Source organism: Festucalex cinctus, chromosome 6, assembly GCF_051991245.1.
Source record: "Festucalex cinctus isolate MCC-2025b chromosome 6, RoL_Fcin_1.0, whole genome shotgun sequence".
Taxonomy (NCBI): Eukaryota; Metazoa; Chordata; class Actinopteri; order Syngnathiformes; family Syngnathidae; genus Festucalex; species Festucalex cinctus.
In genome coordinates this window covers 6346213-6363619 of record NC_135416.1, presented here as the reverse complement: position 1 = coordinate 6363619, position 17407 = coordinate 6346213, and the positions used below count along the sequence as shown (strand labels likewise).

The following is a 17407-nucleotide window of genomic DNA, read 5'->3' as shown; positions in this document are numbered from 1 at the left end:
AAACTCAAATACAATCAGGTGACTAAGTTATGACTAAGGCTTTAATTAAATTTAGTCAGAAGACTAGAACTAAAATTAAATTTAAAATTTCTTTTTTTTTAAATTAAAACTTTCATTTTAAATGTCATTTCTTTTTTTCTTTTTTTTCAAAATTAACACTGGCTGTTTGCTTGGATTTTTTACGTCTATAGTTGTCATTGGCAGTGAATGAGTTAATATAGAAAAACACATTTAGTAATTGAACAAAGATACAACAAAATGTTTTTATTTATTGCATACATTCATGAAAGTGAATATGAGCATCTTTGTATCAAGTAGTTTAAATATAATATTGAAAGCATTGTTTTAAACAACAATTACAACAATTCATTTCGAGCAGGATTAACCTGTACTACATTTCATGAGAAAACACACGGAGTTCACAGAGAAAAGTGTCATTTGAATAAGATAAACACAAATAAAAACAAAACTTTTTTTTGTGAGAGAATTGTACAACCTCATCAAACATCTTCAAATAACAAAGTTGGTTTTCTGCTAGACGACACTAAAAACAGTAAACAATAATATTAAAAAAACAAAAAAAAAACAAGGATACAGTCAATCATGAGAATGTCATGATAATAATAAAGTTGCTTTGCAAGAAATAAGGGCTGAAAATCAGAGGAAAAAAACATACCATTAATCATTTTAAGATAAAATCCTATCGGCAGGTGAAACTGAGTAATTGCATTTGTAAAGTTTAAAAATCCAGAAAAAAAGTGTTTTAGGTATTTAAAACATTTTTAATTTAAAATCTGTGAAATCAAAGTTCCTACTCTAAGTCCTACATTCGTGGTGTTCCTCTTCTCTTTCTTCCTACGAACACGCCTTCCTCCTCTCCTCCTTCGACCAACTTCCACCGACACCCTGTCGGTCCACAGCACCGATGGCTGTCGTCGTTAACCCGGGCCACGACCGATCCGGTATGGAAGTCATATATTTGATTCGCATGTTTGGTTTGGCCAAAGTTTTATGTCGGATGCCCTTCCTGACACAACCCTCTGCATTTATCCGGGCTTGGGACCGGCGCAAGAAGACACTGGCTTGTGCCCCCTCGCGGCTACATTAATTGCATTACAGAAAATAAAGGACTTTATCGCAATATTCAAATTTTCTGAGACAGTCCTGTAAATGCAAACGTCAGTTAGCGTCTGTTTGAACTTTCAACCATTGGAGGGTGCTATTTTATTGCAGAACAACAATGTATTTAGTTTTAGCTTGTGCAAAACTACGTTGCTTATTTGATGTCTGTCCAAAACTATCTGAACTAGAGGTGTCAGTCGATTAAATAGTAATTAATCGCACTACTTCAATAATTAATTGACGATTAATTGCACATTTTATATCTCAATTTATATCTAAATTTACAATGAAATGTACATTCCCCTCTCCCCCCTAATTTAAATATGGTTTTATTTTTTAGTCATTGATAGAGTAATTTCATAACAATTCAATCTAAAAAAAAAGTTAAAAATAAATAAATTGATATAGTAAGAGCCAACCCAGACGCCGAGTTTTCAGGAATTATAATTTGCACTTTATTATTATAATATCACATTTTGTATTTAAAAAAATAAATAAATAAATATTTTCTTATGTATTCAAATATTTTAGTATATTTTTGGGAGTGATTTTATTCTCATCACATTACTAAATTACTCTTTCAACTATCCTGAGTAATTTTTTTTATTAATATTTCTTTCCTCTTTTTTTTTTGCCCCTAGTGCGCCATTCATACTGTACGAGTGTACATCATCTATAAATGATAAAAAAATAAATAAAAAAAAGTCACAGGTTTGCGAAAATACATTCTCTCACATAAAAATACATTTTCATCATCTGACTTTGCGTTAATAGAAAATTCAAGTGCATATTACAAGGTCAAAGAAGAACAGGCATCATGCATCAACATGATGCCAGTATTTAAAAAAAAACATGTATAATTTTGACCTAATATTATTTACATCCTTCGACACTCTTACAGGCCACGAGAATGAGCCTGAGTACCAGTTTCGCTATGGTAAAGGTATACTGACAGTTCAAGTTCAAGGGACAGCAACAATATTTGAAGACGCGCCTTTTGTGGTGGAACTCACCACTTCCTCCAGGGGGCGGTGCGCCGAGCCGCCATCACGCCCAGGTGCCGTGCACCCGGAAGCGGTAGAGGCACGTGTACTCCATGTGACCCCAGTTGCTGAGGACGTGCAGCTCCACCATGCGGTAGATCACATCGCTGGGCTGCGTCAGGAAAGAGCGCAGAAGCGAATGGGTTCGGAATTTGGTCTTTGGTCACCACGTTCCAGTATCACACAAAGTATAATTTTTTAAAATGAGACAATGAGAACTTGTGTGGCCTAACATTTTTTGTTGTTGTCATTTTTAATTTAAATGAAGACATGAAGAGAACTCAAGGTTGACTTCCACTTTTAAATCATCTCATTCTAGTTCTCGGTAGCTCAAATATGAGCCTCTACTGGATGTCACTTGATGGTGAAAAACAAAAAAGAACAACATGAAAATGCATGATTTGTGGTCGAGTATGTAGGTATAAAAAAAAAAATAGTTGTGCGGCTTGGAAACTTACGGACAGCTCAAATGTTTGCGTGGGTTCGCCATCCTCGTCGTATGTGAAAGTTCCCAGCAGCGTTCCTTCTTCCACCTCGTCCTTCAGTCCCTGAGGAAGCAAAGGCAAAAAAAAAAACTTTGTAACTTGAAAAACCGGTGGCAATATTTGGGGGGGGACTTACATAAACCTCAAAGTCCTTGGGCGCAGAGTCAATTCGGCCGGTGGGGGTGATTTCACGCGGCACGTGCTCCAGCGTCACATGGGTTATCCTGATTGGGTGCGAGAGGGCGACGGCGAGATTCCCGTGGGCACCGCGGAAGGCCCAACAGTTGCCTGGCAGCATTGGCTCGCCCTCATGTGTCAGGGAGTGAAGAAGGCAGAAGTGGGCATGGACGGATACAAACAACACCGGGAGGAAGGGGAAGATGATTACCTGAATGACAGTGCGGGGGCTCTCCGGCGGGTACCACAAGGGGAATCCAAACAAGCTCACAGATGCTGGGCGGGTGTGATACGTTTCGGAACAGCGGGTGCTGATCACGTGGGCACCTGAACAACACGCAAACTATCAAATTGTGACCCATACAATGCAACAGGTGGCATGGGATGGATAGATAAATCGAGATGTGCTCTAGCTAGATGCAAACATTGTGGAAAGTGTCTTACCTTGACTTTCCAGAGCAAAGTTGGACATTCTGTTAGAGAAGGGCTGTGCCCACGCTGAGGAGACTCCTTTGTCTTTTAGGTTGACCGCATCATGCGCCTGTGTGATAAACAAACGAGACAGCAGACTTACGCTTTTTGTGACGCTTATTCCAAAAGAGGGATAGGTAGAACTTGTGCGTCTGGGATAAGTTCCTCCCCATTGAGCACCTTATTTCACATCAGTGGTTAGCCAGTGCATTTGCGACTTATTTATTGCTAGGTCCAATTCTACCACTACAGTTAGCAGTTAGCTTGCTAGCTAAACCCCCCAAAAAACATCACCAGGACGCCCCGTATTTTAGGCTAAATTGTGATGTCCTGTACGGGACCTCAAAAGTCCCGGAAAATAATCAAAATTCTTACACGCAATGCAGCAAAACGGCATCTTTGCCAGTTTTGGACCACGGCTGCTCCCGTAGGTTGACAAGTGACAAGGAAGTTTCTCATAGCCAATAAAATGAGTGGCTGGGTGTGACGTTATGTCGAGATATTGCAAGGTAAGCGAGGCAGAGAGTGAGAGAGAGGAGAGAGGGGCACTTCCTGGTTTCGTCACAGCTTCATGTCGCCTACACTCTAAACGCCGATCTTAATACGACGGCTGCGAACGTATCAGCGGGAGCAATACAAGATGTATTCTCGTTCTATTTATGAACAAATACTGCGAGAATGGAGCTTGCTGGCAAGTTTCGCAATCAGCACTGATCCGAAATCCAAACAAACGAGAGGTCGACCGTGGTCCCGGAACTTGCTTTAGAACTCCCCTTACCTGCATGTGGTCCGTGAGCCACTTCCCCATGGCCTGCTGGAACTCCGGCGTCAGCTGTTTTTGGGCGGAGATGTCAGGATAAGGCAGCGCAGGAGGTTGCGATTGGATGGACAGCAACTCCTTTGACAACTGCAATCAGAAGGTCGTTTGGGTTGAAACACAGTATGCGGGAAACAAAAAAATAATAATCCACATTCGTTTCTTAACACCTCCATTACCTCGGCAATCTGGGTTTCTAAAGCTTTTATTCTATCGCCGACACTATGACCTAAGAGGGACTGGAAATGCAGCTTTTGATCATCCATCTTCTTGCTCATGACGGTGACCTGCCGGTCCAGATTCACCGCAATATTGGATTTCACTGTCTTCAAGTTGCCCCTCACACTCTGCATCGACACCTCAAATTCCTCTCTCATCTGAAACAGGGAAGAATAGAGAAAATACTCAACTGAATACTACAAGGGGGGTGGGGGGGGGGGGGGGGGTCACTTTACAGTGGAGCTAACTGACTATGATTGACTTTTCCCGGCATGTTTCATAATGTCTTTTAGTTTTGTTTTTGCCTTTTATTCTCTTTTCTTTTACTTTTTAACTGCTTTTATTTTGTTGTCTTTTAATATTTAGCTCCAGTGCTCCCTGGGTGCCTTTCCTCACATGGTTTCTCTGTGCCCCAATAATGTTTTTGTTGGGGGAATGGGTGTTGTTTTCTTTTTATTGTATTGTTTTAATTTCTCAAACAACCTGAGCTCACTGTCACAAAGCGCTTTGCAGAAACACAAAAACAAACATAACATAAAACATTAACACAAACTTGAGTTGAGTTGAGAGTTGAGTTTAATTCCTTGAGTTGCATTTTGCTGAATGAAAGGTGCTATATAAATAAAGTTTGATTGATAAAAGTTTCTCCAGCTAAGCTTAGCGTAGGAAAAGCTTCCTGCCTATGTCTCATTAAAACACAGCTAAATATGTCCGCTGCGGCTCATACCTGAGTACTCTATAGAAAAATAGAAAGGATACTTAATTCTAAAAAGATGTTCGTGACAGCCCTGGTTTCAAGCGTTCAGTGGATTTGTGAGCGGAAGCAAGGGCTTGATTTTTTTTTCAGTTTTGAAGTGTCATCATATTAACTCATTCACTCCCAAAGACGTATTTATACGTTTTTTAGGTTTTCGCTTGCTAGAGTTTTTGTATGAAGGCTTTGATGCAGTTTTTGACCTGAAGTGGAAGCTTAAAGCGATGGTAGTTATTACAAAAAAAAAAAGTGCGCTTCATCTGTTTCATTAATGAAAACAACAACAAAAAACTAAAAAAAAACGTGTAAATACGTCTTTGGGAGTGAATGAGTTAACTAGGCAATTTTTTTTTATCATTCGGATTTGGCAGTGGTGTTCACAACACTCTTTCTGTGATATGTCAAAATTTTGAAGATGTCTATTTTCACTTTGCATGGATTTACAAAAACAAACAAACAAAACAAAACAAGATGAGATATGCTAAGAATTGGGGTTGCTATTTGCACTGCTTAAAAAATTGAGTGGCTGAAAAAAAAAAAAAAAAAAAAACGTTTAATGAATAACAATTTATTCCTACAACTAATAAAAGTTTTATGTGCACAGATCGACATTTCCATTATTCCTGAATGGGAACATTGATCCGAAATCCAAACAAACGGGAGGTCGACAAATGACAATGGTCCCGGAATGGACCCGAAATGGTTTAGCCAGCCCCTTACCTGCATGGTGTCAGTGAGCAACTTGTCCCTGACCTGTTCAATCCTCTTGAAGTTATTCCTCAGACTCTGCATCTCCACCTCAAATTTCTCTCTCTTCTGAAACAGGGAAGAATACAGAAGGTACTCACCAAAAAAATCAATTTACAGTGGATCTAAGATGTCTTCACACACCTGCTGAAATGTAAGCTTTATGTGTTATAAAGTGAGCAAAGATAAATAATTTTAAAAACTTTTGCACCATTAATGTGACCTAGAAAGCTGCACAACTCACTTGGAGAATTTAAAAATATGCTTTTCAGGAAGCAAAAATTTGAAATCAACTAACCACATTTAAAGGAGCGCTGTCAAAGTAAAAGCGTTAATCATCCAAAAAATTATCACATCAATCAATCAATCAATCAATCAATTTCACTCTTTAAAATAAACGCTTTTGGTGTTACAATACTACCAAACAATTCAAAAATAATTCAACTGCATGTTTTATATATTTTTGTAGATTGAGAAGATTTTGTTTTACAATCCAAATTGTTTCCATCGACTGACACCTTGATTTGAAATACATCGTTCTTTTTGTTTTGTTCTCTATTTAGGTTTAGAGAAAATGTATAGTAGAATTTCACGGTGGGCTTTATACAATATTTTAAGACGGTTAAACTCCATCAATTCATTACATTTTAAAATCTTAAGTTGTATAAATAATGGATTTGTGTGGTCTCTGTATCCACAACCTAAAATAACACGGATAGCACGTTTCTGTAGAAAAATGGGTTCGCTGTAAGTTTTGGCAGCACACCCCCACACTTCAATGCAATAGGTCAGGTATGGAACAATCAATGAATTATATAACAATAACAAAGCACTTCTACCTTGTAAGAAGACGCTCCTGAACACAAACCACAAAGTCATTGCACTCATCCTTCACTAACTGTTATGCATTGACTTTATTTATTTTATTTTTTTTACACTTGTTTTACACACTGCTTCTTACCAGATGATTTTGCAGTTTTAATTCTTGATCAGCAATAAGTGTGACAGAGTCCTGGAGAGTGGAACAAGACACAGACACACCCAAAAAAAAAAAAAAAAAAAAAGTGTTATTCATAGCTGGAGTGGAACTGATCATTACTGGTCACTTATCTTGTTTCTTTAGTGGGTGTCCCTCTAAGATCAATTGTGTGCAACCCATGTTTTTCGTGCACGTACGGACTGACCGAAAGATATGTATTCAGATTTCCATCCAATTGTTTCGAATTTTCAATTGAATTTGCTAAATTTACTTACTAAAATTTTCTAAATTTACTAGTGAAAAAAAAAAAATCTGTGCGTGAGGTTTAGGAAAAAAAAAATCACCACCACACATTAACAGAAGCCCAGAGGTGTAAATTGAGAAGGAATTCATGTGTATAAATCTTGTATTTATATAGTGCATTTTTCAGCGTGAAAACAGAAGACCGTGCCTTTAAGTTTTCAACATTTTTGCCACAATAGCTACATGAGTTTATTTAGAAACATCCCCTCAGTACCAAGATAGAGAAAACTGTACCTTTGCTGATGTGTTAGGTGAAGGAAGTATAATGTTTGGCAGAAGCGGCTCCATGACTTTGTTGGTCTCTGACAGGGCCTTTATGAAGCCCAAGAGAGGAGTGGACAAAGAGAGCCTCAAGAGAGGGAGGAGCCAAACACCTTGAGAAGAGCAAGAAACCCAAACAATTACGGTTGAGTAAATGGAAGAATATGTAATGATTAATATGTGACACTTACAGGCAGCCACAACAAAGAGCAGGATGAGGGCAATGAAAACTTTCTTTGTTAGGGCACCGATGATCGATCTATAAGCTGCAGGACAAGAAGAGTTTAGGGAGTTTCGACATGCACTTTTAATTGTGAATTTGGCTCAACTGTTATATGTGACCTCACTAGTCTAAACATGGGATTCTGATGAATATTACATTTATGGAATATGAGTTATGCAGCAAAATCCAGATGTTTCTATCCATGTCAGGGGGCGGCCATTGTTTTCATTTATTTAAGAACAAAAATAACGACTTTGTAGGGCTGCTTGATTATGGAAAAAATAATCATCACGATTATTTTGGCAATAATTAAAATCAAAATTATTCAAACGATTATTTATTTTTTGGTACAAAACAACAAAATGTTTAAGCATTTAAAAAAATAGTAACACTATAATTATGTAAGTTCCCTATGGACCAAAATGAATTTATAATAATATATTTATAAATTTTTAATTAATTAATTAATTTATGTATTTATGTTGGTAAAAACAAAGTTGGAGTGCAGCTTGTACACTGTGCAGTAGGACGATCATTTGTCTTTTGGTAAACAAGAAAATGCTTACACATTTAAAAATATTAAGACCAATTAAAAAAAATAGAAACACTTTAATTATGTAAATTCCTTTTGGACCAAACAGAATGTATAATAATAATAATAATAATAATAATAATAATAATAATAATAATAATAATATTTATTTATTTATTTATTTATTTATTTATTTATTCATTCATTCATTCATTTATTTATCTATGTTGGAAAAACTTGAAGTTGGAGTGCAGCATGTGCACTGTGCAGTAGGATCATTTAGTTTTTGGTACAAAACAGGAAAATGTTTAAACCTAAAAATTAAATCAAAACAATATTAAGAAAAAAAAAATCTTTGAAACACTGACTATAATTATACAAGTTCCTTTTGGATGGAACATTTATTTTAAAATTTAAAAAGGTGCAAATCTTTATAATTTAAACAACTCAAAAATTAGTATTAATCCCCCCCCCACGTTTATGTCATAATTGAAATTGTAATTGAATTATAATTAACTGCACAGCTGTATGACCATGTTTTAAAAATGTATCAAGTAAAAATGACAGATATGCATTAAAATGTAACGGATAAAGGTAAAAAAAAAAAATAATAATAATACTCTGGAAAGCAGAAAGCAATGAAAAAAAAAAGTAACTTCCCATCTCAACTTAGCGACACACAAGCACACACTTCATACCAAAAGCGGTCACATGGTTTATCTTTGCAGTCAATGTTGACAGCAAGTCTAAAAAAAAATAAAAAATACAAGAAGTGTGTTACTCTACAGTTGAGTGGAAAAGCAGAGCACACACAGCAAACAAAGGCATGCACTCACCCTTCACACCAGAGAGGGCGCTGTTGATTCGGTGTCTGTATCCGACAGCGGGAGCCACTGGGGCCACGCTGGTGCTGGTGCTGGTGCTGGTGCTAACGGGGGAAGGCATTGGCGAGCGGGTGGTGGCTGACGACGCCGAGCTCAGGGCAGGCTGGGCGTTGGTACTGGGGTTGGCGTCAGACACGTCCCCCATGCTCAGGTCCACCTTGCTTCGGGACGGTGTGGGGCCTTTGAAGGAGACATTTTTTGTCATGGTAACAGCAAAAAAACAACTGTTTGTTTGCCTATTGTTGGTTGGTGTGTTATTGCGGCATCAAGACAGCGGGGGGCGCGTATGAGCCGGGGAGCTAATCAAGGAGAGAGGAAGAGAGAGAGGAAATGCAACCACGCTGCAATGGGGTTGTACAAAAGGCTCCTAGAAATAGTGTATTATTGTTAAGAGTGTTTATTTACATGAAGCAGAACTTTGTTTGTATTGTTGTGCCTCCCCATGGCATGTGACTACGCGATTACGTATGACGATGTGTCGGGCGTGCATGCGCAGTTCAGTTCAGTAGAGAGCAGGTGGCTACAGCGGTGCTGTAGCAGTCGGATTGATCACGTTGTACGTAGTTTCGTTTGACAGAGTTCATGACCACAAAGTAAGTCAGAAATGTTTATTGTTGCATTGTTTATGTGTATTTCCAACTTGTGTGCTAGTTTCGATGGCTATATACGGAGTTTAGAAGTGAACCGCGGGACGCTACAGTTCTGTAACAGTCGCCATTACCGACTGGCTATTTTACTGTTCTTGGTGGCCACAAGAGGTCCCCATAGACCAGTAAAACATTTACGTGCATTCAAGTGAATTCTAAATGACTGTAGTAGGTCATTTTGAGCAGTATAAATATAATACCTATTGCGTGGGCAATGTTTTCTTTGTGTTTGTCCTTTATGGAGTTTCTAAGGCATATAAATACTTATTAGTCATGTCATTGTATAATTTGTGTGACATCTAAATATTGTGCATCCCCTTATTGTTGTTATTCTGATATTTCAGACTCTGTTTCATCTGTTTCATCTACATCCATTTCACCTGTTGCTTCAACCCGCTTGTCTCGACCTCCTGAATAACCAGTAAAGAATCAACAAACCACCATAACGCATTCTCCTGTATTCTGATCGATACACCATCCTGTGTAGTGTATACACCTTCCATGAGCCAGCATAATAGCCTCCCCAATAGGGGTATGTCAAGACTCTATCGGTGGACTGTCGGGTTAACGCAATTCTTATCTTGGGTACGTTACGTAAATATTTTATACACATTTTTTATTATGAATTTTCCTGTGATGTCATGAACGTCATCTGTTCATATTTTTGCACCACGAAGATTTCTGTTTATTTTAACAACTTTTGATGTTTCAGTAGTAGCTAAATTCTCTCGAAGCAGACAGCTGACTGACGACATTTTGACTTCATACCCGGACGAATGGTGGGCGGCGGCGGTGGTACGCTGCTCGGGCCGGCGGCGGCACGTTTGCGCTTCCTTGCTTTCTTCTTAAAAACCCTGAGGAAAAACAAAGTTTCAGGAAAAACAAACAAACAAACAACTGACCAATTGTTACGCAAGATTTTTCGCCACCGTTACTCACTTGACGGGGTTCTCCCGATACAAAATGTTGGTGGTCATGCTAGAGTCGGATTCATCGCCCGAGTTGTAGTAGTGTGCGGCCGCCAGTCGAATGCTCCTGCGAAGCATGACTGAGAGAAGCGACAAGTGGAGGTTTGTTAACCACCATGCATCAACACAAAATACAACAATAAATCACTGTAATATGTCCAAATTGGGTCAATTTCCCTTTTTTTCCTCACAAATACATACTGCATGTGTTAATTTCCATCCATCCATTTTCTGAACCGCTTGTTCCTCACAAGTATCGCGGGGGGTGCTGGAGCCTATCTCAGCTTGCTATGGGCAGCAGGCGGGGTACACCCTGTACTGGTTGCCAGCCAATCGCAGGGCACACAGAGACGAACATTCACGATCGCACAAGCACACCGAGGGACAATTCGGAGTGCCCAATTAACCTGCCACGCATGTCTTTGGAATGTGGGAGGAGACCGGAGTACCCGTAGAAGACCCACGTAGGCACGGGGAGAACCTGCAAACTCCACCCAGGAAGGCCGGAGCCTGGACTCGAACCCGAGTCTGGGAGGCGAGCTAACTAGTCAACCACGTTCCACCGTATGTGTTAATTTTATTATTACTTTTAAGTCCATGTCTAGTTTACTCTCCTTCCATTCCACCGGGCAATGACTCGACTACGTTAGATGAAATTACCTGAACAGGCGGTGCGAGGCGGTTGAACAGTCGATTGTGTCCAAGTTGTCAAGTTTGACAGCCGTCGAGTTAAGATAATGCGAACAGTGATAGACTGGTTTCCGGGGAGGGGGGAAAAGCTCCAAAATAAAGCTGGTAAAACTAGCTCTTTTTCACTAACTTGGTTAACAATAATAGAACATATTCACAATCTTCCTTCCTGAGTGATGTTTAAACAACGTCATCGTTTAATACAACCGGACAAGGCCATTCGGCGTTATAAACGTGTGACGACATTTGAACGTATGTGACAGTCACGATGACAGAAACTTGAAAACTTGACGTTCTCTGCGAGAGCATCAAAGGTGTTCAAACGTGCTCAACTGCAGTTCGATTATTCGACACATGGGGTCGCCATCGGCTCACATCACATTGTTGGCGTCAGGCAATGTAGTTGGCAGCAAGAAAAATAAATAAATACTGTGCAATCTTCAATTAGAATATATTTATGTGAGGGTTATACCTCGGGATTGAATGTATGCATAAATATATAAAACAGATTTAAAAATTAATGAATTAATAAACATGAAAATATAACCAGTATGTTATTTATTTTAAAATGATATATCATACAAACAAGTATTTCTGTAATACTACCATCAACAAACATGCATTCTAAATTATTTATTATATAAACTACCACTAAAATAAAACAAAAAATATTCAGAAAAACATACTCAAAAAAACAAAGCTCCCCAAAAAATTAGTCAGAAACAGTTTGTTTTTTTCGCAATACGCTTCCGTAATTCGTAGTATTTAATTTGTGAATTATATTTTTACATCTGTTTTTAATTTTCATTTTTATTTATTTGCTCATTTTGGCATTTTTGTGACAACTAGGAATAGACCACAAGCATTTTGATATCCCCAACATTAACCTATCTGTTGAGTTTCGCGTCTCATCTTTTCTCTTTCACCAAACTGACCCCAAAACGATACGAAATGTACCTAATAATGTGTCCGGTGACTGTATATTGCACGCGTTGCCTCTCTGGGCATCCATTCGGCTGTCTTCACCCACGAGGGCTGACGCACACGGCGAAGGGCCACGGCGCCAACGTCAGCCCGAAACGTCCGTGCATGGGAGGCGGCGACGTTCCCACCGGCAGCCGGAAGGTGAAAGCCTGCAGTAGGCCGGTGGCCATGAGGAAGAGTTCCATCTTGGCCAACTGCTCGCCCATGCACACCCTGCGACCTGACACCCGGGAAGGAACGTTACGTCGCTTCGCATGCGCGTTTGCCGTCAAGGATGAGGAACGTACCGATGCCAAAAGGTATGAAGAATTCTTTTCTCGCCAGCTTGCCCTCACCATCCAGGAAGCGCTCCGGCATGAAGACGTCGGGCTGGTCCCACACGGCGGGGTCTCGATGGACGGACCACAGGTTGGGCAGGAGGACCGCGCCTTGCGGGATGGTGAAGCCTCGGAAGTCTGCCAGCCGACGTGTTGCGCAAAAGTAAACATAAGTTGTGCAGCTAAAATCAAGTACAACTAAGCAACTTTCAGGGTCTTCTCTGACCTACATTACACAATAAATTCTAATATTTGTTCATTCACTCGCAGCCATTTTCACAGAAGCAATCCCGTTCGCTCCCGGCTGTTTTACTAGATTTTGACTGATTTTGCAAGGCCCACAGAATATTGTGTTCAATTGCTATAAAAGCATGGAACCTACCGAAAGAAAGATTAAAGTCTCTTCTTTCATCAGGAAAAAAAAAGTATGTTTCTATCTGTTTCCGTTTTGCAGCAATTAGCATTAGAAGAGAGCTAAGTTTCATCAGTTTTCACAAATCTATTTAAAATTGCAAGTAATTGAGCTTTTTTTCGACATGGCCCTGGTTGATCTCCTTTGCTCTGCTGCCACCTGCCGGCCGTTTGTGTAATAACTACCATTTCCGCAACCGTTCTTTGCAGTTGAGAGGCTGCATCAAAGCCTTCTGTATGCTCTAGCATTTAAAAAACAAAACAAAAAAACATATAAATACGTCTTTGGAACACTTAGAACATTTAAAAAAAACGTATTTATACATTATTGGGAGCAAATGAGTTAAATTTGATTAATTCCAAACAGTCTATTCTCTTCATTCCGTAGCGTTTCTCTTGCTGCACTGCGTCCAATATGTGTTTTTAGGCTTTTTCGTCCAATCATATTTCAACCTCAATGTGCCAAATCAATCTAATCAGGCCTTCAGAATCAGTGGTGGAGGCCCATCCATCCATCCATTTTCTTGACCGCTTATTCCTCACAAGGGTCGCGGGGGGTGCTGGAGCCTATCTCAGCTGGCTCTGGGCAGTAGGCGGGGGACACCCTGAACTGGTTGCCAGCCAATCGCAGGGCATACAGAGACGAACAACCATCCACACTCACAAGCACACCTCGGGACAAGTTGGAGCGCCCAATTAACCTGCCATGCATTTGTTTGGAATGTGGGAGGAAACCGGAGTACCCGGAGAAGACCCACGCGGGAACGGGGAGAACATGCAAACTCCTCCCAGGCCGGAGCTGGACTCGAACCCGAGTCCTCAGTACTGGGAGGCATACGTGCTAACCAATTTAAATTATTAACATTGCAATATTATTATTTTTTTTTGCCGAATACGATTTCAAATTCATCCTCACAGGACCAAGCATAATAATGAACAGGAATTTAGTTACATATTTTTCCCAGTAAAATAATTACAGATTACAGTTACATACATTTTGTAATTAGATTACTATACGTAATCTTAATGTATGTGTAATCACTGTATAGAAGATACACATACAGTACTAATGATAGTACAACATACACAAAAATGTTTTGGTTAAAACCACTCAGTAAAAAGCAGAATTGTACACACAAAACACATCAAAATCTCCTTGGCAGAATAAAAAAAAAAAAAAAAAAAAAAAAAAAATGACATGATTTTTCCTCGAATTATTTCACCTGTGGTTTTGGACGCCATGTGTGGAATGCCCAGAGGGACCACGGCAGTTAGCCTCTGGACCTCCATAATAGTGGCCTCGGTGAAGGGCAAACGTCCTCGGTCAGTCAGAGACGGCACACGGCCTCTTCCAACCACCTCGTCCACCTCTGCCTGCACCTTGGCTGAATTCATGGTAGAAACACAAACGTTATTATCTTAATTCTTCCATTTCCGATACTTCGTGAGGGTGACGGGTCACCTAGGATTAGATTGTTCATTTTCTTAATAAAAAAACACATTTTGTCTTTTTTTTTCAGAGCGCCCCAACAGATTAGTGGCACTCCCATTCATATGTGAGAAAACATTTTGAGATGCAAATGTTACATCCATGTACAATAATATATATATATGTGTGTATTTTCCAAGTTTTCATACTCTTGTTAACATAAAAGTGGGGAAAAAAAATGTTAAACCAATACAAAAATGGCTGCATCTTTTAGTCATTGATACGGTCGTTTCATAATTCATAAAATGGACTTAAAATTAAAAAGGTATCCTGTACTGTAAAAATCAAGTGTGATATTGACATGTTGAGGTAAAATTCTGCCACCAGATGGCATAATTGCATTTGTAAGACATTATTGACAGCTCAGTGCAGTTTTCTTTTCATATTAAGAGCTATCCAGTCTTTAACACAAAGTAACTTGTGAAATTCTGCACCTTATTAAAATTGTAGAATACAACTTGATCCCAGTATCCACAAATATATGCATTATTATTAAATTTATTACTGCTTTTGATGTGGACGTATCTGCTACTTTGCAACTGGAGTTCTCCCATTATAGGTTTTCCAAGTAAGGGGCGGTCATTAATCGCTCGCTAAAAAAAATTGTGCCGTTAGAGGAACTTTAAATGAACTAAAAATTAAGCACTAATTTTGACAATACCATTTAGGGGGTATGAATTACGAGCCGATCTATTTGAGAATAGCGGGGAACACTATTCGCATGGAAGCCATCGAAACCATGTGGTTTATTTTTTTTTTAACCTTGGACTTGAGGATGCACAACCATATAGAGCAAGATCCACAGAAGAGAGTTTGTGGTGGTGTCAGTGCCCGCGATGAAGAGATCCCCAATGATGTAGAAGAGGTAGTCCTCGTTGAAGCTGCTGTCCTCCACGCCCGCAGCTCTCTGGCTCGCCATCTCCGCCAGGTACATGTCCACTAAATCTCTGGGGTTCTCCGGGTCCAGCGTGTCGCGGTGCTTGGCGATGATCCCCTTCAGAAAAGCGGTGATGTCACGCTCCACCCGCCGGAGCTCCCCAAAGACGCCGAAGGGCAAGTGGTAGAGCGGTGGGAAGACGTTGATGAGGACGGCGGGGCTGTTGACGCACAGCTCCATGCCTCGCACCATCAGGCCAAGCAGGGTCCCGAACTGGCGGTCGTCTTGGGGGAAGCGCTCGCCGAGGGCCAAAGAGCAGATGACGTTGGAGACGGCGTTGCTGATCAGCAGCGTCAGGTCCATGCCGCCTTGGCCAACCTCGAGACGTCGTCGCAGAAGCTCGCTTTTGACTGTCGCCAGGCCTTGGAGGATGCACGGCTCCAGGCTGAGTTTCCCCACGCCGAAGGTTCGAAGAGAGGCGTGGCAGAACTTGCGGTGCTTTCTCCACACCGGCCCATACGGCGCAAAGACGATTCCTTGGGGAAAGAAATATATAGTTGTCAACATAGAGAACGTTTCGGACTGATGCAGGTTACTTCCACATTTATTAAATACACAGGTTGATTACTATAAACACTCATTAAATTAATTAAAAATGCCATTATGGTGGACCTCCTCATTTTTGTGGATTTTTATTTTTTTTCCAGTGTTTATTTGTACAATTTTTATTTTTTTTTATTTTATTTTTTTAAATGCATTTCAATAGGTGTTACTTTTACAGGATGGATTTTTGCTATTCATGGCCTGAAAGTCTGTATTCTCCGCAAGTAGAGGTGGTCAATGCTAAAATAATAATAATAATAATAATAATAATAATAATAATAATAACATTTTTTAAAAGTTAAAAAAAAAAGCTGTATTTTTTTGACAAGTAAAAATGCTATTCAATAAATCGCTTCCAATCATAAACTCATTATATAACTCTTTACATAACTAAAAACATTGCCATTTAATACATTAATATAATTAAGTCAACAAATAAATAAATATTGCAATAATGGTGTCATCAAATGAAATTAAAATTACAAAACTGTGTTGCTAAATAACATTTTAAAAATGTTATTCATGTCATAAAAAACTAAACATGCAACTATATAACTTGTTCAATAAATATAACTAAAAATGTAATTTTAAAAAACTCATTACACATAACATAAATGACTAAAAATTTCATTACACTAAAAGTGTTACAAATAATTCCATAACTACAAAATGCAATAAAATAAAAAATAAAATAGATATCTGAATAACTGAAAATGCCCTTGAACGAATAAAAAAAATGCTCACCGTGAGTCATTAACAAAAAAATCATGTGCATGAATGTCCAGAAAAGCACTGTAAATCTGATACAATAATGAAACAAAAATGTAATTAGTGTCATTAAATAACTAATTAAAAGTCCTTGAATAAATTTGAATGTGTAAAAAACGCACCTTTGCGTTTGGTCATGATGGTGACCGCAGGGATGTCAGGCCTGTCTGAGAACACTTCGGGATGGTTGAGCAAAGCGTCCCTGATGACGTCATAGCCGTTCAGCACCACGATCAGCTGCGTGCCCACAAATAAACTGAACACGTCGCCGTACACCGCCGCTTGCTTCCTCAGCGCCTCCACGGGTGTCGAGGTCGGCTTCGACGCCTTCCCGAATCTCCTCCGGATGAACGAAGGGATGAGAAACACGCCAAAATTGCCCACGATCGGCAGGGGCTTCGGACCCGGAGGTATGTTAGCCAGACGACGGCGGCGGCGTTTCAGGTGATAGTGAACGGAGAAATACACAACGGAGAAGACAAGCAGAGTCGCAATGTTTACTTCAGACAGCAGTGAGTTGCTCCAATACGGGAGCATAATGTCAAGGTTAGGGCGTTATCTACGCTAAACTAAACCATGTTTGTTTTTCTATTTGTAAACAGAGACAAGACAAATCCTTCCGGTGTTGTGGGGGGG

General features: G+C 39.6%; 1 protein-coding gene across 8 annotated transcripts; it reads right to left on the bottom strand.

Moving 5' to 3' along the window:
* Positions 1-249: 249 nt before the first annotated feature.
* cyp2u1 (cytochrome P450, family 2, subfamily U, polypeptide 1) lies at positions 250-17403 on the bottom strand. Of its 8 annotated transcripts, XM_077523917.1 has the most exons (17): positions 12280-12493; positions 10604-10712; positions 10433-10518; positions 8970-9197; positions 8832-8879; positions 7570-7644; positions 7352-7491; positions 6797-6847; positions 5809-5904; positions 4295-4492; positions 4077-4205; positions 3272-3368; positions 3039-3154; positions 2787-2957; positions 2624-2713; positions 2146-2277; positions 250-2104 (listed from the first exon to the last, which is right to left on the bottom strand). In XM_077523917.1, exons 1-16 carry the CDS (start codon positions 12332-12334, stop codon positions 2170-2172), a joined length of 1797 nt encoding a protein of 598 aa, XP_077380043.1. In that variant the 5' UTR covers positions 12335-12493; the 3' UTR covers positions 250-2104; positions 2146-2169. The 8 variants fall into 8 exon arrangements, 7 of the variants coding, with proteins under 7 accessions (XP_077380043.1, XP_077380042.1, XP_077380046.1 ...); XM_077523916.1 differs by having other exon boundaries at positions 250-2277; XM_077523920.1 differs by lacking the exon at positions 12280-12493 and adding an exon at positions 11293-11506 and having other exon boundaries at positions 250-2277.
* Between the last annotated feature and the right edge of the window lie 4 nt (positions 17404-17407).